Below are 22606 nucleotides of genomic sequence, written 5' to 3' on the forward strand. Positions count from 1 at the left end.
CATTCCAGCCACTGAAGCCGCGATACAAGCCCCGGAGATCGGCTTGTTCCAAGCACTGAATCCGGGCAAACAGCCCCGGAGATCGGAGAACGCTCACGCCGCGTTAACAGTGCAGGTGTTCTGTCGAGTTCTGCTACCCCGTCAAACCGTGCTACCCTAGTGTATGTTTAACTGTAAAAAATTAATCGTTTTTTTTTTACATTTTTTATTACTTTTGTACACTCAAGCAAACGATGACTGTGAGTCCAGATTGTACAATGCACCCGGGAAAAAACTAAATTATCAGGAAAATACTACAGGTGGGTAACCCAGGTCCAGAAAGTAAAAATCCAACCCATCTGCAGCAGAGCAGCTCAGGGGGTTGGCACCAAGCCCTGGGTGGCATCTTTACTTTCTGGACCTGAGTTACCCACCTCTATTGACCCAATCAAGTTGGATAGAAAGCAAACTCTACAGACAGGTGATACATTTTGTATCATAAAACTTTTGATTACGCTTCTTCCCTTTCTGCAATTACCAAACACAATTCTGATTGTGTTCACATAAACATAATACCATCTCTTGCAGTGTGACAAAAAGCAGTTTTGAGATATCACTGTTATTATTAATTTACCACAGCTGAAAGGTGCTGGAAAAACTTGAAAATGGGCCTTGAAAAGTGCTTGAATTTTACCCTGTAAAAGGTGTATGAACCCTGAACTCTGATGAACTTATCCTGTACAACAGAGGAAAGTCTTGCTTTTCCTTTCCAAGGACTTTCCTGATGAGAGCCATTTTCATCTGCACTTATCCAAATAGAGCTATTTACTGTATACCTGTAACTCTACCTCTTCACTACTTTACAACTGATGCTCTCAAACACTTTAAGAGGCAAAAAAATTGAAAATTTGGAATTCAAATTTACTCAGCCCACCACTTTACCCAACAACAACCCAGTATTTTACTTAATAATGTTTTTACTGATTTTCGTTGTTTATTTGTGCACAAAATATAGCAGCAGAATCAACAACAGCAGCAAGCTCATGCACTTCCACCTGTGCATGGTGGTGCGTGTGGTCTGGAATCTGGCGGTGTAGTGTATCAGGCCCAGCTGTGTAGTGTGTGCTCTATATTGGATCAGATTCTATAATGTGTAGTGTAATATGTCCAGTCTGTTCATAACCTGCTCCCACTTTAAAAGTCCTGTTGTGTATCCAGGGCTTTGGTTTTGGTTGATTCACGACCTTAAATATGACTTTTATGTAAACCTAGTATTACCTACTGATCACCAGTCAGTATTACAGTATTACAAAATCAGTGTTTCCAAGATGTCACACATTTAGACTATAATATTTATATTATTTCATTTAATCTAATCAACTTAATTTATCCCCAATGGGATTTTTTTATTGGGTACAACAATAGAACAGCAAACAATGATATCAACCGCAAGCTATGAGCCCAATGTCTAATCAATTAATGTTCATTTAGCAATCTGATGACCATGGTAACAAAAGTCACTCTTCGTCGTACAGTCTGACATCTAGGACAACGGTATTGATAACTATTTTAAAATATAGTAATAAAGCAAAATGAAGAACATGTGAAGGATCATTACTGATAGAACATCCTTTTTTCAGTGTTGTTTTTTTGTTTGTGCAATCAATAATCTCAGTGGAACTCCAACAATTTTAGTACTTTTGAATAGTTTTAGACTTAAAGACCAGCAGTTTACAGAAAATGAAACAACACACTCTATAAAATAACAGTAAAATGTAAACAATACAGATTTTATTTATTTTACTTTCTAAAAACCTTCTAAAAAAAAGAATATATATTATATATATATATTGTGATTTGATTGTCCTCAAATTTAAATCTGTTGTCAAAGTATTTGTAAGTACAAGTGTAACGTATGTTACTTGTAATTTATGCAATGGTTAAAAAGTGACAAATGAATGAAACCCCCTTAAAAAAGGTTTGGTATTCAGTTGTTAACATTATGACCAAATATTTGTTGTGTGGTTTTCGGGTTCCGGTCAGAATTGTTTATTTATTTTTATTTATTTATGTTGTCCATCTCTAGAGAACAAATCTTTCTCCACATCTGTGATGAAAAGCCAAAAGTAAATAAAAAAAAACAAAAAAAAAAACAGAAGCTGCATTTATGAGGTGGACATATTAACATTTTATGTAGTATGTGTATATATTGACTTGGTCTGTGTAATTGTAACTACTTTAAATATACACTATGTTTTTAGTTGGTTTCTTTTCACGATTCTTTATGTGAAACTTGAAGAACTTGTTCTTAAAGTCGGATTGGCTTGGAAATTGAAATAAGTGAAAGATCTCTGACTTTTGCACGGTACTGTACCAGTAATAGGATTAAAACCTAGCCAGCCTTTCTATTTCAGACTGCACTGGACTGTCTCTTTCTCAGTATAATTGCGTTTTTATAAGGTTTGCTCTGGATGGGTGACCCCCCCCCCCCTCCCTTCTCATTTCTTTCTTCTACTTACTAATCACAGTACACAAAGTAATCCCCATTATTCATGCTGTGATCTGCTCTGTTGTATTAATTGTCACCTGTGCCTTTTTGCCTTAGGAGGGGCCTTGGCCTCTTTGTGTCATTAATGATAGGGTTAGACAGTAAATGTGCCCTGGCTAAGACTTGTGGTTGATAATAACAGCCCTGGGTAAAGCGAGGTCGTACTTTCCGTCAGCCTTCGCCCTGGGAGTGAGCTGTTTCCAGAGCAGATGAGTTAGATTCCTTTGAACACAGCTCTGTTTTCTTGCCTTGTGGTGGATTTAATGGGGGTAGAAAAGGAGGAGAAGCATGTTTGAGGGGTCTTATGGTCTTTAAGACGGCGGATGCTCTTATTAATGCATGGAGGAGGATTTGTGGAGTGGTGTTCAGAGAAAGTTGTGCTTTCAGTCATGTTCATGTATTCTGCATGTGGTTTCAACTGTGCTATCTAGAACTGTGCTATACTGAGAGATAACTGGCATTATGTGAGGATGCACTGAATATTTAGCAACAAAAAATATTAGATCTCTTGAGAGAAGAATACACTCTTAAGAATCTCTTACGTATGTGTTGAGTGAGTTAAAAAAAAAATGAATGGCTTCACATGGGGCAATTGAGCAAAATCAAGTTTACTACACTGCAAAAAATTGATTGGCAAAAAATAGACAAAATATATGTAAATTGAGATGTAAATGCTAAAATTAACCCTTGTATGGTGTTCATATTTTTGTTCGTTTACTTTGTTACTTGTATTTAATTCAGCAAAATTAAGCAATTTTACATTAAAATGCTTTACACATGCTCGCTTCACCTAAATTGCAAGCAATATAAACAGCTTACATGGTTAATATTTGCCCTGTACCTTTCTTATGTTACATTTCTTTTAAAAAGTGCTACTCTTTTTTTTATTAGTTTTTAAATAAAATGTAAAAGAAAAAGAATTAAACTCAAGATACGAGTAGAAAATTTGTTTAGTTTCAAATTTACAAATGAAGCAATGTTTATTAGCCCTTGGCCAAACATACTGTATTTAATATTAATGTGGAGGGGGGTGGGGTGGGGGGGTTGTACAGTGTTGATGATATATGTTTTGATATATGTATTTCACAAAAAATGAGCCAATGCCAATGAGTTTAATTTTTTTTTTCTTAGTAAGATTTTTTTAAAATAAGCATTCACAAAATATTAAAACGAGTCAAATAAGCTTAAATCAAGCAAAAAATCCCTTATTTCTTGGTACACAAAAATCAGAGTAGCTTGACTAAAGCTGACTAAATTTTGTGCTTTTTTTGTGTTCAAATTACTTAAAATAAGAAGAAAATTTTAAGTGAGTCTGAATAAGATCATATTCCTAAACAACAATCTTACACTTACGATGCTTAGTAAGACAAAAATTATTATCGGAGAAAAAAAAAAGATTTATTGCCTTGAAATTAGATCATTTCACTTGCTAAGATTAATGTTTTTGCAGTGTAATGTTTGATTATTTTTTTCATTTTCTTTACACAGAACAGTATCAAATGTTTCAGTATCAAAGACATAATTGTAAATCTTTTAAAAGTTAAAGTTAAAAGTGCTCTGGCTATATGTCCAGCATCAGCTCACCAACCAGTCAGCTCAGAGTAGCAGTAATGCTAACACCTTTACTGCCCAAAACTCGTTTACTGAAAATAATTGATTAAATGTCTTGATTTCTAGGCTTGTTTAGCAACATACATTAATTTACTTTCTGACATGAAAGGCCAAGTTATTTTTTACTATTTTTAGGTTGATCTTTTCCCATTTTCCTATTCATAGTGGGCTTGCAGTCTCCCTCTAGCACAGGGGTGTCCAAACTTTTTTTGTTGGGGGCCAGAAGGAAAAATATATTTGAAGACACGGGCCACAGACTCTGTAATAAAACAAATACCGTATTTTTCGGACTATAAGGCGCACTTAAAAACTTTTAATTCTCACAAAAATTGACAGTGCGTCTTATAATACGGTGCGCCTTTTGTATGGATTTTACTCGTCAGGTTGTAAGGAGCAGTAAACACACACTCCGTGCAGCGTTATAGAGAGTTTCAGTGCTATACAGAGTCCAGAGCCGTGCAGCTCCGAGGCTGAGCAGCAATAGCATTAGCTAGATGCTAACCGCTAAGCTAGCTAGCTTATTCACTGAGATCAGTATTATCTAAATTTTACTCGTCAGGTTGTAAGGAGCAGTAAACACACACTCCGTGCAGCGTTATAGAGAGTTTCAGTGCTATACAGAGTCCAGAGCCGTGCAGCTCCGAGGCTGAGCAGCAATAGCATTAGCTAGATGCTAACCGCTAAGCTAGCTAGCTTATTCACTGAGATCAGTATTATCTAAATTTTACTCGTCAGGTTGTAAGGAGCAGTAAACACACACTCCGTGCAGCGTTATACAGAGTTTCAGTGCTATACAGAGTCCAGAGCCGTGCAGCTCCGAGGCTGGAGCAGCAAATAGCATTAGCTAGCTTATTCACTGTTCAGAGATCAGTATTATCTAAATTTTACCCGTCAGGTGTAAGGAGCAGTAAACACACACTCCGTGCAGAGCAGCAATAGCATTAGCTAGATGCTAACCGCTTAGCTAGCTAGCTTTTTCACTGTTCAGAGATCAGTATTTTCTAAATTTAGCACTTTTAATACTGCTGGAGCAGTATTATTAGAGTTAGATGCTAATCGCTAAGCGTTCACCGTTCAGAGGTGAGTTATCGGCCTGTAAGTCTGTGCTGCTTTGCCTGGCTAGCATTAGCTAGATGCTAAGCGCTAACTCTCTCAGAGGTGAGTTTTATCAGCCTGTAATCTGCTTGTTTACAGTGTTAAAACAAGCTACGGGGGACGAATCGCTAGCTAATATCTCACTGTCTTACCAGAACACGCAGGATTACTCAGTGTAACGCTGTCGTTTAAGTTTGGGTTAACTTTACTAGTTTAGGTGACTAGCTAGCGTGCTAGCGGATAGCTATGCTAACGCTGGTGCAGCAAGCCTTAGTGGACATCTGGAAATCTAAGCTTACTGTAAATAAACTGAAGCACGTTACTCACCCAAATAAACAGTTTTCAGGAGAGGAATCTGTGTAGATTAATATCCAGCACTCGTTTGACTTTGAAAGAGCTAGATTTATATATACTGAGACGCTCCACCGGCAAGCGACCACCCCCGGTGGGGGAAGGGAAACATGGCGCCACCCCTGTTCAATTTGATATAGGCACCCTTTCTAGTGTCACTTAACGCACCTTATAATGCGATGCGCCCTATGTATGGAAAAATAGCAGAAAATAGGCGTTCTTTGATAGTGCGTCTTATAATACGGTGCGCCTTATAGTCCGAAAAATACGGTAATGAAATATACCACTTTAAACAATACTTTTTTTCCTGATTATTTAATTTACACACCATTTTACTTGACTTACTATCTTTATCTATCTTTGACAGTGTTGTGTAAACTAAGATTTTTCAAATTGATGTTTAATTTCATGATGTCTCTTAATATTAAACTCCTTAATTACGGCTACTTTTAGACTCTTTGGCCAGTTTTTCTGTGCTAGAAATGCGCACACTCTCCGCTTTTAGACTCTTTTATCCCGTTTCTGACACCTAGCGTTCAAACTTTGAATCTCACATTATAAAAACCTGCTTAACAGCGGGCAAACTTTCAATCTATTTCTAAAATACCTCGTGGGCCGCTCCAAAAAAGGATACGGGCCGCAAATGGCCCTCGGGCCGTAGTTTGGACACCCCTGCTCTAGCAGTATTCAGTCATTCTCTGATAATATGATTTAAGGAAGAAAGGAAGTGAGACTCAACATGAAATGGCTCTGAAAATATTCAGCCAAAAAGGGCAAAACAAGGGGAAATGAAAGCCTGAATAATTTATATTCAGTATTTCAAAGCTGAATTAATCACTGTAATAATTACATATCGATGCATTTGTGCTGGTTAGTTTAGCAGGTTCTAGAGTTTGATATGATATGTGGATTATGGCTATAGTTTACCATATTTTTCCGCACAGGATTATGAGGCACACTATCAATGAAGGTCTTTTTTCTGGTCTATTTTAATACATAAAGCACACAGGATTATAAAGCATATTTTAAGAGACACTATAAGGAACTTCTAATGCAGCAGGTCTCGCCACTGGGTGGTGGTGGTGGGTAGCTCACTAAGTTAAAGTAAACAAAACTGTAACAAAAAAGTCAAAAGGTCAAATTAGCGCTGGATGTTAATATTTTTTATTTATTTATTTTTTAAATTTATTTATTTATTTTTCAAATTTTTCCCATTTTCTCCCCAATTTACACAGCCAATTACCCAACCCACTCATTAGGACTCCCCCCATCACTAGTAATGCCCCAACACACCAGGAGGGTGAAGACTAGCACATGCTTCCTCCGATACATGTGAAGTCAGCCACCGCTTCTTTTCGAGTAGCTTCTTTTCGAGTAGCTTCTTTTCGAGTAGCTTCTTTTCGAGTAGCTTCTTTTCGAGTAGCTTCTTTTCAAGTAGCATCACAGCATGCTTGGAGGAAAGCGCAGCGGCTCGGTTCCGCTACATCAGCTCACAGACACCCTGTGCTGTGGACATCACCCTTTAGTGATGTGGGGAGAGAGCGCCATCTACCCACCCGGAGGGAGCAGGGCCAATTGGGCAGCTTGATGGCAAAGCTGCATGAGTGGGGGTTCGAACCTGCGACCTCCCGCTTATAGTGGCAGCGCTTTAGACTGCTGGACCACTCAGCTCCCCCCCTGGATGTTAATCTAAATACAGATTTCTTTCCTGAGAACTGTTTATTTGGGTGAGTAAAGCGCTTCCGTTTATTTACAGTATGCTTAGATTCCCGAATTTGGTCTTCATGATTATCCAGTATGATTTATGTAAATGGAGTCCTAGTTGTACGGAGGAGGTTCTGCTGCTGGTTAATCATCAGTGATCAGTTTGTAAAGCAGCCGGTAAAGCGAGTGGAAGGATGAGGAGTATCCCCTTCACCCCTAATAAAGAGAAAGGAGGAGAACTTCTCCCCTCATGAGTATCCCAGCTACAACACCCTGCATCTGTTTCCATGGCAACCGCCGCCTCACTGTCACTACGGAAACGGAAAGGTTGCCTGGAACGCAGCAGCAGCTGAGGCACTCACACACAACTTCTTTGTCTGTGTGTGTGTGTGTTTGTGCATGAATGAGTTTTTCTACATTTTCCTGCATAAAACTGTCAAGAGCATCAGTGTTTCATTTGTAAAACTGAAGGTTATTTAACATAAAATAAATCATACTGAAGCCTCAATAACTACATTCAAACAATTCAAATATAGTTTTTCAGTTATTATCCCTTTTTTATTTTCAGGTCACTCTCTTAACCCAATTTGGAAGACCAATTACCACAATCCCATTCATATGAACTATCACTAGTAATATGCGCTGGTAACTATCACTCAAGTTTTCTCAAATCACCTTAACCATTTCAGGCCCTTCAGATTATTGTAGTGGACCATCAAATATTTTTATTACTTTTTTAATGTTTTATTGAACATATTGCACTAATTGAGACATGTTGTCCATTAGAACAGACCATGAACCAGCCAGTAAACAAGTTTATAAGCCAGTGAAACAGTAGCTTAGCCCCGCCCACTGCACTGTAAAAAAAAAAAAAAAAAACTAAGATATTAGGGCACCTAATGAAGCAAAGTAAGAAGCTCATTTTAAGGATTTTTTATTTTTATTTTAGACAAGTTTTCATGGTTATTCTACTGTTTAGGGATAATTATTAAATATAAAGGTCAACATCAAATATAAATTAAGAGTGTTAAACACAGGTTTTCAATGCAGTGGACTTGTATTTAAAAAAATGTATTTAATATTTTAGTTAACTGGATTTAATGTTTATACATTTTTTTATATTAAATTGTTAATATATATTTTACATTAGATTATTATAATTACAGCTACAGATTGTGGCTGCATTATCAAAGAAAGAATAGTGTGTCCTTTTTTTTTTAGTGATGAGCTTAGTTGCAGTCTGAACTCATTATTAGCTTTCGAGATTTTGGCTGGGATTAAAGTGAAACTTAACGTGAAGCGCTGCTCTGAGTGCATTCAAGCTACTTACAAAGTGTGAACTAATGAGTCAGATGTCAGATATGGATCACATTAAACAATTTTATGAACAGCCAAAATTAAATGTAAAATTTGGTCCGAAAATCAGATTTGGTCAGATTTGGGCCACTTTTACCTGCTGTGTGAACGTAGCCATTGAGTCTTCTCTTGTGCGCATAATTCTTCTACAGTATATTTCCATCACTGGAACATAAATCAGATCTGAAATGGCAAAAGGCTTCCTCTACCTATTTTAAATTGAAGAATCCCTAAAAGCTCCCTAAGGGACATAAACTTTTCAAAGTGTATAGGAGGAAAAGAACAGCACATGCCTCCTCCAATACATGTGAAGTCAGACTCCGCCTCTTTTTCCACTGTCGCTGATGTAGCATTATTAGGTAGCATCATGGTGCACTCTGAGAAAAGCGCAGCAACCATGCTCTGATATATTAGCTAACAGATGCTTGTGATAACCAGCTTTGTGCTCTCTCGGACTCCAGCTGCTGATGACCAGTATCATGATACAAGATTTAAACTAGCAATCATTAGGCCACAGCGGTATTGCCTTTAGCCCAGAAGGAGGGGTTTAAACCTCTGATATTTGGTTTTGTAATGATCTTTATGGAGAAATTTGGTATGAAATAGACTTAGCAGTGTAGTGAAACATGATACATGATACTGGGTAAAACATTTGTTGAATAGCCCACCTTTAATCACTCCCAGCATTCTGAAATAAAGCACTTTTAACTGATGCTCCCAATAGGCTCACAATGCAAGTGATAGGCCATGCAATAGAAATGCCTATTTTTAGACTATTAACAAGCTTAAGGTAGCTTCAAACTTCATTGTTAGAATGTTCTATAATATAGTCAAAAGTAGAGCTTAAAGATTAAAGATTCCATGGTCAGCAGGAATGACAGGAGGAATGACTGATTATTTGTTTGATTGTACTGAGCTGGTCAACCTGAGTAGGATGGGTTCTTGTGACTGAGTCTTGGTTCCTCCTAAGGCTTCTTCCTCTTAAAGCAGGGGTGTCCAAACTTTTTTTGTAGGGGGCCAGAAGGAGAAATATATTTGAAGTCACGGGCCACAGACTCTATAATAAAACAAATACTGAAATGAATTATACCACTTTAAATAATACTTTTTTCCTGATTATTCCATTTACACACCATTTTACTTGACTAACTATCTTTATCTTTGACAGTGTTGTGTAAACTAAGATTTTTCAAATTGATGTTTAATTTCATGATGTCTCTTAATGTAAAACTCCTTAATTACGGCAACTTTTAGTCTCTTTTGCTCCGTTTTTCTGCGCTTGAAATGCGCGCCCTCTCCGCTTTTAGACTCTTTGGCCCGTTTTTCTGCACTAGAAATGCTCGCTCTCTCCGCTTTTAGTCTCTTTGGCCCGTTTCTGACACCTAGCGTTCAAACTTTGAATCTCACATTATAAAAACCTGCTAAACAGCGGGCCAACTTTCATTCTATTTCTAAAATACCTTAGTAGTTCTTGTCAGGGCCGTAGTTTGGACACCCCTGTCTTAAAGGGAGTTTTTCCTTGCCACTGTGTCACCACAACAGTTGGCATCTCTGTAGTGCTGCTCATAAGAGGCGTGGACCTGTTTTTCTCTCGCTGTGACAACTTTTGTTGTAAAAAGTGCTATAGAAATAAAATTGAATTGAATTGAATTGAATTTAGTTCTGTCCAATAGTAAAGCTGTGACACATTGATTTTTTTTCTTTGAAATTGATAGATATGTTAACTACTAATACAGGTTTGGGGTTTAATGGATTAAAAATAATCAGAATTCAAATCGCAATTGCAATATTCTGTAGAAAAATCCTGATTAGATATTTTGCCCAAATTGTGCAGCACAAGTTAAAAATTTAAATTAAGTTAAATTTTTGTATTTAAGTTTTATGTAATGCTCACCAAAGGAATAAAAGTACTGGCTGTGTAAAAAAAAACCTAGCTTTTACTTTAAGGTTTTTCACCATTTTTTCTTATTTTAAAACTTGAAAAGAGGTAATATAAAGTAGCTTTCTTAAAATATTAAGGAGACGTTTAATTTTTAAATGTATGCCTTTTAGAAATTAGGCCAACTCACTCACAGCTACTCACAGTAACAGATATATAATAAAGTACATTGACTTTTGCAATATGGGGAAGCATATTTTATGTAATGTATGGCACGATGTCTTTATATTTGTATATAAACAAATCTGTGTGCGTGTGCGTGTGTGTGTGTGTGTGTGTGAGCGTAGTACTCTGTAGTGCAGTGACTCCGGGCCCTGGGGGAGCATGCAGGGAGTGTTCAGTGACAGCGATGATTAAAGCTACAGTCACAGCGGAGAGGCTCTCTGGGCTCCAGTTTTTAGTGATTATGTAAGCAGGAGTATGGCTGTATTCAGAGATGGTGATATAAGTGGCCTCGTTTTGGCAGAGCACTCTGGTTGGCCTTTTTTTTCTACAGTACAGTAGTAGTGGATAGCAGTTATTGGAACATCTACCAGTTTTATGTTCCTTAAAATGTCATACTAAATCAAGACCAATATAGCCGGGCTTGTCCTGGTTTTACATCACCGTGCTTAGGCAATTTTATATTTAGCTCCTCTGTTACAAACGCTTTAAAACGAAAAAAAAAAAAGAGCACCCAGCTGTGTTTACGAGAGATAGGCATGCATGATATATGTAATAGGGGTGGAATGATATATAGCTCTGGAAAAAAATAAGATATCACTTAAAAATGATGAGTTTATTTAATTTTGCCAAATTGAAAACCTCTGGAATATAATCAAGAGGAAGATGCATGATTACAAGCCATCAAACCAAACTGAACTGCTTTAATCTCTGCACCAGGAGTTTTGGCATAAAGTTATCCAAAAGCAGTGTGTAAGACTGGTGGAGGAGAATATGCCAATATGCATGAAAATTGTGAAAAAGGGTTCCACCAAATATGGATTTCTGAACTCTTAGAACTTTATAAATATGAACTTGTTTTCTTTGCATTATTTGAGGTCTGAAAGCTCTGCATCTTTTTTGTTATTTTATTCCATTTCTCATTTTCTGCAAATAAATCCTCTAAATGGGAGAAATGTTGGTCGTAGTTTATAGAATAAAACAACAATGTTAATTTTACTCAAATATATCCCATAGTCAGAGAAACTGATTCAGAAACTTAAGTGGTCTCTTATTTTTTTCCAGAGCTGTATTGTATTGTGTAGATCATATCATTTTGATAAATAGTGTCAAAATAGTAACTTTAGTAACTCAACCTACTTTAGTTGACTTTTTAAAGTAAGTCTGCTTCATTAGTGCACATGGTGGTGCTAATCAAATGAATAAGATGTAAACCTGTGGTGAAGAACCAATTTTCAACCAATATTTAAAAACAAAAACTGACACCAAAACACCAATAAATATAAGTATTTTATCCTCTTTAGTATTATCATAGTATTGTAGAGAATTGTTTTGTGATATATCGAGTATCACAGTATCACACTTGTGATATATCGGGTATCATTGTTATTATGGACATTATTAGTATCGAGATAATATTGTATCGTGAGATGTCTTGTGGTTTTGCACCTAATATTTAACAATATAGCTTCATTTTAATCCGGTATTTCGCTTAGACATGCGTCAGTTTGGAAGTGTGTAGTGTGTGTGACAGTAATAAATTAAACTAACTGTATTATCTTTTATTTTAAATAAGAATGCGTGTAGCAACAGTTGATTTGGCATCAGCAAAGCATGAAGTTCTGTAAGATTTTGTGGGAAAACACTGCACTGACTTTAGACCTGATAAAACACAGTGGATCAACACCAGCAGATGACATGACTCTCTAAACCATCACTGATCATCAGTTAATTTCACATTTCATTTATAAATCAAGGGAGCAGAGTCTGCAGGAAGAGTGGAGAGACACACAGTCCAAACTACTTGAGGTCTAGTGTGAAGTTTCCACCAATCAGTGATGGTTTGGAGAGACATGTCATCTGCTGGTGTTGATCCACTGTGTTTTATTATCAAGTCTAAAGACTTCTTACAGCATTTCATGCTTCCCTCTGCTCACAATTTTTTACTAAGATGCAGATTTCACTTTCCAGTAGGACTTGGCACACTGCCCACACTGTGGCCAAAAGTACCAATTGATCTTATATAATATTCTAATTTTCTGAGACACTGAGTTTTGGGTTTTCATTGGCTGTAATCCATAATCATCAACAATAAAATAAATATAACAGAGCACTCTGTGTGTAATACATCTATATAATGTATGAGTTTTACATATATTGAACTGAATTACTAAAATATAGTAACTTTACAGTGATATTATTTTTTTTAGATGCACTAATATATCTGTGCTGCTGCTGCTGCTGCAACAGAAGTTCTAACACAAAGTAAAGAAAGAAAACAAAAAAAATCTTCTTCCTGGTGCAGCATAAGGTGGATAGGATGCAGATAAGTAGGATGAGATGAAGAGGAAACAAGCTGTGATTTTATTTAAAAATTTGAAATTAAATATGATTAATGTTTTTTGAAGTTTCTACAAATCACTAAATTTCAATCAAGGGTTGTAAAGAAACAGAAATATTGTTTGTAAATGGTATTTAATGCAGTAAATCATCATTAATATGACCAAAGGCAAGAAATAACGAGGCAGAAAAAAAACAATTTTCATTACAGGTTGTCTTCAATATAAAAATATCTTTATGTTTATAAAATACTATTGATTTTTTTTTTTTTATTGAGTTAATTAAATACTTATGCCTAGTGTGAATCAACTCACTCTGAATGCACGTCTCATCTCTATCTACAGAAGCACTGCAAGGGCCAGGCTCTGGTGGACCTGGTGTGTGAACACCTCAACCTGCTGGAGAAGGACTACTTCGGACTGACCTTCCGGGATTCAGACACTCAGAAGGTGAGAAAAGCTTCTTATCCAATAATAATTACACTTATAGTACTTATGTAGAACTGACCTTTATCACATTGACCGCACAGCCATGTCAGGCTCTGCGCGTTGGTGTCACCCTCTCTCAATCATCTTTACTGAGCTTTAGCACAGCCAACTGGAGCACAGCGAGCATGTTTGGATGTAGACTTTGGATCTACTCCCATCTACTAATCATAATGTGAAAATACTCAGAAAATCTAGAGAAATTCCTGTATGTAAGGGAAAGGGCTAATGGTCAGTACTGGATGCTGGTGATCTTCAGGACCTCAGGCATTACAGCCAACAGAACATGTTGGGACACTCTTACAGAAAAAAAAAGTCTGTTTTAAGTAAACTTAACCCTTGTGTGGTGTTCGGGTCTGTGGGACCTGTTTTCATTTTTCATCAAATGATATTAAAAAAATATTTTTTCTAACTCAAACTCATTGGCATTGGCTAATTTTTTGTGAAAAACATATATCAAAACACATTTCCGATAAACACACACTGTACAGCCACCACACCCCCCCAACCATTTATATTACATACAGTATGTTTGGCCAAGGGCTAATAAACATTGCTTCATTTGTACATTTGAAACTAAACAAATTTTCTACTCATATCTTGAGTTTAATTCATTTTCTTTTACATTTTATTAAAAAACTAATAAAAAAAAGAGTAGCACTTTTTGAAAGAAATGTAACATAAGAAAGGTAAAGGGCAAATATTAACCATGTAAGCTGTTTATATTGCTTGCAATTTTGGTGAAGCGAGCATGTGTAAAGCATTTTAATGTAAAATTGCTTAATTTTGCTGAATTAAATACAAGTAACAAAGTAAACGAGTAACAAAAATATGAACACCACACAAGGGTTAAAGGAGAACTCCAGTGTGAAATGGACTTATATTAAAATGAGATAAAAATGACTTATCTTTGTTGATTAGTTCACCTCAGCTCTCCCGCAGCTTTCTGAGATTCATTATTCTGTGCACTTTGCCCAATTAGGCTTTTAGAATGGCTGAAATGCTTTTCCCACTGCTATTCAGGCTCAAAGTGGCTCCACTTTTCATTGGTAGAAGCCGGATAATTTAAAACGAGCCATTTAGAACTTTAAAACTGCATAAGAAGTTTATTAAAAAACATTATTTACATTCCATATCATAGGTAAATCTCAGAGCACTGCCATCTTTAAGGCATATTTAAGCCACAATATGCCAACCGTCGAGCACGAATAGTAAAACATCTTGGTTGACTTATTGTAACTTAAATTTAAGATGGAGGCGCTCAGAGATTTACCTACGCTATGGGATGTAAACAGTGGCTTTTAATAAACTACTTGTGCAGTTTTAATGTTTTAAATGCATTGTTTTAAATATCAGGGCTCTCTGGATTCTACCAATGAAGTGTGAAGCTACTTTGAGCCTGGATAATGGTGGAATCTGCAGGTGGAATCTGCAGGTGGAATCTGCAGGCGCAAGGCATGCCCCGTCTCACCCATTCTAAAAGCCTGTTTGGGCAAAGGGCACAAAATACTCTCTGCGGGAGAATGGAGGTGGGCTATTCAACAAAGTTTTTTTTTTTTTTACTTTTTATCACGTTTTAATGCACCCAAAGTCTATTTCACACCAAAGTTCTCCTTGAAGTAAATTTAAAGTATATTTCCCAACTATGCTCAAGTTCTGTTTTAAGGACGTTAAGCTCTCTTTAGCTGCTCTGGTTTCTGTGGTGCTGCTGTGTTCTCTTTTCCTCCTTGGTGAAGCTGTTTGATCCAGCTGTTAATCTGTTATATTAATACCATTTTAACGGTCATTAGATTGTTGTTTTTCGCCATTCTTTTGTTTTGTTTATAAATACATTTTTCCTTTGAGTGTGGTTTGGTTTGTTTAATTTCATCCCCAGACGCGTATTTGTTTTTTCTGTTTTTTTTTTTTTTTTTAAGTAAATTTAAAGTATATTTCCCAGCTATATATTGTGCAGTAAGTAAACTAGGATCAGTGTACTTATACTAACGTTAAATTAAGGAATGGAAATTTGAATAAAATTTAGCAAAACAATTCAGTACTTACTTTTTATGTGACCCCCTGTGTGTTTTTTGCTATGGATAAACAGTTAGTTAAGTATATTTGCATTGAGCACAATTTAATGTCTATGGTTAGACTGTTTTATAGTGTTTTTTTTTGTGCTTATATAGGCAGAAGCCTTTTTTTATTGACTGCTGTTGAAGTGGGTTCAGAGTCGAGTTGGTGAAGAGTTGATTCTACCAGATTCTGCCTGAAATCATGTTGAAAACTGGAAAAAATCTACTTGACTTTCTATGACTGAAGTTGGATGTGAATGTGAGGCTAAAATCGAGTCTCTGCTTGTTAAGTACTATAAAACTTTTACTCTGACTGCACCAGTTAGACTAAAGACAACTAGCACAGCCTCTCTACTACTGCAAACTAGCTTTAAAATCAGGTTAAAAGTCCTGTAGTAAACTCCAGCTTAAGACATTAAAACACCACTGCTCAGAGTGGTCTAGCCACATATCAGCTGGACACACTGTGATGGTTTTGATCCACTGAATAGAATAGCCTGTAACCTTTCTCTACTCTCCGCTCATGTTTACACACTCACACTACAGCCTGCCTTCAATTTTATCAGCAGCAAAACTAGGAGAACAGATTCTGCCCGACCACTTTATTCTGCTAGACCAGGTTTATTCACTGTGTACAAAATAGCTGCTGCCAGAGGTGCATAGAAACTGAGGGGCTTTATTCTATCAGCAAACAGGAGCTCGTTCTGCTTTCTCAGCAAGCAGAGTACAACTGGAAACAGCACAGGTTCTATTGTGCTGTCAGTGGGTCTGAATCTGAACCTTTGCTCTGGATAGATAAACAATATTTCCAAAAATGTTCCCTCGTCTGACTTCTCCAGTGATGGGAGTAACGGCGTTACTTTTTTCAGTAAAAACAGAGAGAGAGAGACAGAGAGAGAGAGAGAGATTTGCGTGTTCTGGTGTATGAGCTACTCAGAGGTAAAGGTTCTCACATACTGTATCTCCTGTTGCTCTTTTATCTCCTCGTGCTCATATTCTAATCCCATACATAATTCTGCAGCTCCCTCACAACCCTTACAACTAACACTGAGGACCGCGAGGTGCCACCGCGCTGCACAACACCCCCCGCTGTAGAACTGCGGGAGTGAAAACAGCGCTGATAAATAAATTAGTTTAGTTTCACTTTCAGTTTTTGTTATTTGGTTCGTTTTCGTTAACAACAAAAATTGGTTACTTAGCAACATTGTGATTATCACACCAGAGCTTTATTTAAAAATAAAAATATAATTAATAATTTCCACTTTTATATCATTAATTGCTTTTAACATATTAATCGATTGTTTGTATTACTGCTTAAAGAAGTAAATACTAATAAATAACCAAATACTATAGAAAAAAACAAGTCTTAGGAAATTTACATAAATTAAGAAAAACACGGAGTACTGATACATTTCCCTTTCAGTAAAATTATTACAAAAATGTTCTTCCAAATTAATACTGTCTTTTTAAATTACATCTCAATTTAAGACCTATTTAAGCAGAATTTCCTGAAAATAACAAGATCTGGCCTGTGTGAACAACTCCTATAATATACTGTTTAATTCTTATGTTAATAAAGGTACGTCAATCAAAATGTCCTGAGAAATCTGTCTAGGACTGTAAAATTTAGCTGTCAACATGCAGTAACACAATTATTGGATGATTGGAACACAAATAGAGGGCCTATTAAAAATAATCGTGACTATTTGAAAAATATATAATACTGTATATATTAGTCAGATTAGTCAACTAATAAAGCAGTAATTAGTTGCAGCCCTAGTATTTAACAGTAAAATAAGTGCAGTTTTTTACTGTGAAACTGAACTTTGAAGTTTATTGATTGAGAGAATTTTCATTGGGGTGAATGGGAGATTAGTCAGAGTTCAGGGAAGCTTGTTCATCCTCACTACAAAAGAGTGTATTGATCCACCATCTCTGTGTAGCATGGATAGGTCAATTGTAAACACACACACACACGCACACACACACACACACACACACATGCATACTTTCTATTTAAAGCAAAGTTTAGTAAGTCATTTCTAAAGTTAAACTTAACACCGAAGAACACAAAAGGGGGGAACAAATAGACCTCTTATGGTACGCCAGAATGCGATGCATTCAAAAGACCTGTTTATTCACTGCGGGACAGTGCATTTCCAGTCTGGAGCGGACAGGGTAATTGTTTTTGTGAGAAGCAATTTGGGGGTAATTACGCCATTGGCAGGATTAGATAAGTTAGCCAGATTCCAGTGGTGCTGGCAGGTGTTGTTGTTTTTTGCTTTTTTTAAAAGCAGGCTGATTAAGGCGTTTTAGCTCCTCTCATTCCTCGACTCAGCCTTAGTCACGATGATCATTTGCTTGCCTGAGGGGTGCAGCTTCTTTACAGACACTTGTTTTAATGCTTAAGTGTGGAGAAGAGAATGTGAAGAGCTGAGAAGGTTCGATATATATCGAACGCTATAGCGCTTCCACGAGGCGTCCACATCAAACCAGACGTAATCTTCCCGTAAGCTTTCCGTCGGCGGTTTGGCTTTGCGACATTTGAACCGAGCCGAGGCGATTGAAATGCAATTTCTTTAGCCATCAGAAAGTATATCAATCTCACGCCAACCAGGAAGGAAAGCACTCTCTCCATCGTCTGTTGTGATATGTATGTGTGTGTGTTCCTGAAGACAGAGGAGGAATAATCAGTGCTTTAGCCTCGGAGAAGAGAGACGCATCGCCGGCTTGCTGATAATTGAGTGTTCTTCGCTTTTGGCCGACCACCAAGGAAACTCGGGCAGATAATAGATGCTCAGTGCGCATCAAGGTATTTAAGCGTGTTGATGAATTACCCCATCTGTAATTGTGCCAATGTACAGTGACTTCAGCTCTCCAGCTGTAGTAAACACCGCACAGTATTTACCCCTAACCCCAGGCCTCTTCATGCGCAAGTAAGTTAAGGTCATTGAGTGGCGGAATTACACTCAAATTGACTAGGCATCAAACGACGAGTTTATAAAGGTCACTGTGTTACCTGGATCAAAGCCAAGTCCCCGCAAAATTAGACAACACTCCTGCATGCTGGGAGGATTAATCAGTAGGCAGTGCTCAGAATTTAAATGCTGCAGTCTCGTGGGCATTCGGGCAAATGCGTCTCTTTCCCCAGCTCTGTAAATCCCTCAGTGGGAAATGGGTTTATTGCTGTGAAAATTGCGGTTAGAATTCAGCGCCAAGAAACTGGACTAATAATGCATAATAGATCCAATATCAGTCCTGACGCTGTCAGCCTGCCTGCTCTGGATTCTGAACTTTTCACTCCACTCATGGTGGACTCCAGTTCCCAGCATGCACCCTCACCAAAACTCTTAAACTCCACTGATCATGTGACGCAATAGCGTTTCCACTCACCAAGCTACTGATTGCCCACACCTGTTTTCCCATGTATGAATACCCCTCACTTCCTTCCTCTGTTTTCCGAGTATTGATTCTAGTTTTTTAGCTGTCATACAACACGTTTTCTTGTTTTGTCTTCCGTTACCTAGCTGTTTTGTTTTTTGACTATCCAATTTCCTTGCCTAATTTGATTAAATTGATTGTCCTGTTGACAACCCTTTTTGTATTTGTGAGTTTACCTTAGCCTGCTTCCTGATTTTTTTTAGATTTACTGTGTAAGACCCTGGACTGCTTGACCACTATTTGGTGTGTTTTTTTTTTTTTTTTGCTTAGCCCCTTTAATAAGGACTGTTTATTATCTGCATTTGCCTGCCTTGTATATAGCTCTTGTAACATACAGCCTGTTCACACGATACACTAGCTCTGGACAAGTCAAGCCATAGTAGTGTTTAACCCAAAGCCCAATACATTTTTATAGCTTAATCTTGATCGTTAATGTCTCAGGAGATGTATGTGTGATTCTCGCTTAGGTCTCATTTAGATATCTCTGAGATTTTTGTCACAGATGTTGGGGCATGAGATGACATGAGATTAAAGGTCAAAGGAGTCAAAACTAAGAGTTCAGGGTTGCACTTTATTTGGAGTGGTCCTTTCTAAATGAAATAAACAATAATCAGACTCTCAGCAACTTATCAAAAATGTGTCAGTGATGTAGCAGCATCTGAACATTTAGTAGATCATTAAGAGACTTTTATTGGAGACGTTTATTTACTGTCCATCTTAATATTTGTAGTTAATTTTAACCTGAGAAAACACTAATAATGTAACATTTCTAATATACACCATCTAAACTTCCCCAAAAAGATACTACAGACCTGCTAATGATACCAGTCTGTAACTGGAGTTTACCTGGATTAGGATAAGATTAAGGGTCCAGTTTTAGATCTTGGATGTAGATTAAGGTTAGAACTAGGTTTAAGATTGAGGTTAAAGTTAGAATACGAGTCAGAGTGATGGTTAAGATAAGGACTAATCTTGGACTAATGTTGGGGTTAGGACTGCCCAGGATAATGGCTAGGATTAGGCTTTGTGTTGGGGTTAGGATTAGGATCAGGGTTAGATTTAGGTTTTGGACTTGGAGTTTAAGGTTAGGGTTGACCACGTCTCACAACCCACCAATTTACCCAACAAAAACCCACCACTTTACCAAACAACAACCCACCACTTTACCCAACAACAACCCACCACTTTACCCAACAAAAAACCACCACTTTACCAAACAACAACCCACCACTTTACCCAACAACACACCCACCACTTTACCCAACAACAACCCACCACTTTACTCAACAAAACCCCACCACTTTACCCAACAACAACCCACCACTTTACCCAACAACAACCCACCACTTTACCCAACAAAAACCCACCACTTTACCAAACAACAACCCACCACTTTACCCAACAACACACCCACCACTTTACCCGACAACAACCCACCACTTTACCCAACAAAAACCTACCACTTTACCCAACAACAACCCACCACTTTACCCAACAACAACTCACCACTTTACTCAACAAAACCCCACCACTTTACCCAACAACAACCCACCACTTTACCCAACAACAACCCACCACTTTACCCAACAGCAACCCACCACTTTACCCAACAAAAACCCACCACTTTACCCAACAACAACCCACCACTTTACCCAACAGCAACCCACCACTTTACCCAACAAAAACCCACCACTTTACCCAACAAAAACCCACCACTTTACCCAACAACAACCCACCACTTTACCCAACAACAACCCACCACTTTACTCAACAAAAACCCACCACTTTACCAAACAACAACCCACCACTTTACCCAACAACACACCCACCACTTTACCCAACAACAACCCACCACTTTACTCAACAAAACCCCACCACTTTACCCAACAACAACCCACCACTTTACCCAACAACAACCCACCACTTTACCCAACAAAAACCCAACACTTTACCAAACAACAACCCACCACTTTACCCAACAACACACCCACCACTTTACCCGACAACAACCCACCACTTTACCCAACAAAAACCTACCACTTTACCCAAGAACAACCCACCACTTTACCCAACAACAACCCACCACTTTACTCAACAAAACCCCACCACTTTACCCAACAACAACCCACCACTTTACCCAACAACAACCCACCACTTTACCCAACAGCAACCCACCACTTTACCCAACAAAAACCCACCACTTTACCCAACAACAACCCACCACTTTACCCAACAGCAACCCACCACTTTACCCAACAAAAACCCACCACTTTACCCAACAACAACCCACCACTTTACCCAACAACAACCCACCACTTTACCCAACAACAACTCACCCCTTTACTCAACAAAACCCCACCACTTTACCCAACAACAACCCACCACTTTACCCAACAACAACCCACCACTTTACCCAACAGCAACCCACCACTTTACCCAACAAAAACCCACCACTTTACCCAACAACAACCCACCACTTTACCCAACAGCAACCCACCACTTTACCCAACAAAAACCCACCACTTTACCCAACAACAACCCACCACTTTACCAAACAAAAACCCACCACTTTACTCAACAAAACCCCACCACTTTACCCAACAAAAACCCACCACTTTTCCCAACAACAACCCACCACTTTACCCAACAGCAACCCACCACTTTACCCAACAAAAACCCACCACTTTACCCAACAACAACCCAGCACTTTACCCAACAAAAACCCACCACTTTACCCAACAACAACCCACCATTTTACCCCAAAACAACCCACCACTTTACCCAACAACAACCCAGCACTTTACCCAACAACAACCCACCACTTTACCCAACAACAACCCACCACTTTACCCAACAAAAACCTATCACTTTACCCAACAAACCCCACCACTTTACCCAACCAATACCCACCACTTTACCCGACAACAACCCACCACTTTACCCAACAAAAACCCACCACTTTACCCAACAACAACCCACCACTTTACCCAACAACAACCCACCACTTTACCCAACAACAACCCACCACTTTACCCAACAACAACCCACCACTTTACCCAACAAAACCCCACCTTTTTACCCAAAAACAATCCACCACTTTACCCAACAAAAACCCACCGCTTTACCCAACAAACCCCACCACTTTACCCAACAAAAACCCACCACTTTACCCCACAACAACCCACCACTTTACCCAACAAAACCCCACCACTTTACCCAACAACAACCCACCACTTTACCCCACAACAACCCACCAATTTACCCAACAACAACCCAGCACTTTACACAACAAACCCCACCACTTTACCCAACAACAACCCACCACTTTACCCAACAAAAACCCAACACTTTACCCAACGGAAACCCACCACTTTACCCAACAACAACCCACCACTTTACCCAACAAAAACCCAGCACTTTACCCAACAAACCCCACCACTTTATCCAACAACAACCCACCACTTTACCCAACAAAAACACACCACTTTACCCAACGGAAACCCACCACTTTACCCAACAACAACCCACCACTTTACCCAAC

The 22606-nt window shown here is 38.1% G+C and overlaps 1 protein-coding gene across 9 annotated transcripts in view; it reads left to right on the forward strand.

Annotated features, from left to right (window-relative positions):
* Window positions 1-22606, forward strand: part of LOC103021633 (band 4.1-like protein 1) — a 223213-nt gene that overhangs the window by 128191 nt on the left and 72416 nt on the right. For all 9 annotated transcript variants that reach the window (XM_022682344.2, XM_022682337.2, XM_022682340.2 and 6 more), the window contains exon 4: window positions 13430-13534. In XM_022682344.2, coding sequence (XP_022538065.2) covers window positions 13430-13534 — 105 coding nt within the window. The remainder of the gene's footprint in view (window positions 1-13429; window positions 13535-22606) is intronic.

Source organism: Astyanax mexicanus, chromosome 24, assembly GCF_023375975.1.
Source record: "Astyanax mexicanus isolate ESR-SI-001 chromosome 24, AstMex3_surface, whole genome shotgun sequence".
NCBI lineage: Eukaryota > Metazoa > Chordata > Actinopteri > Characiformes > Acestrorhamphidae > Astyanax > Astyanax mexicanus.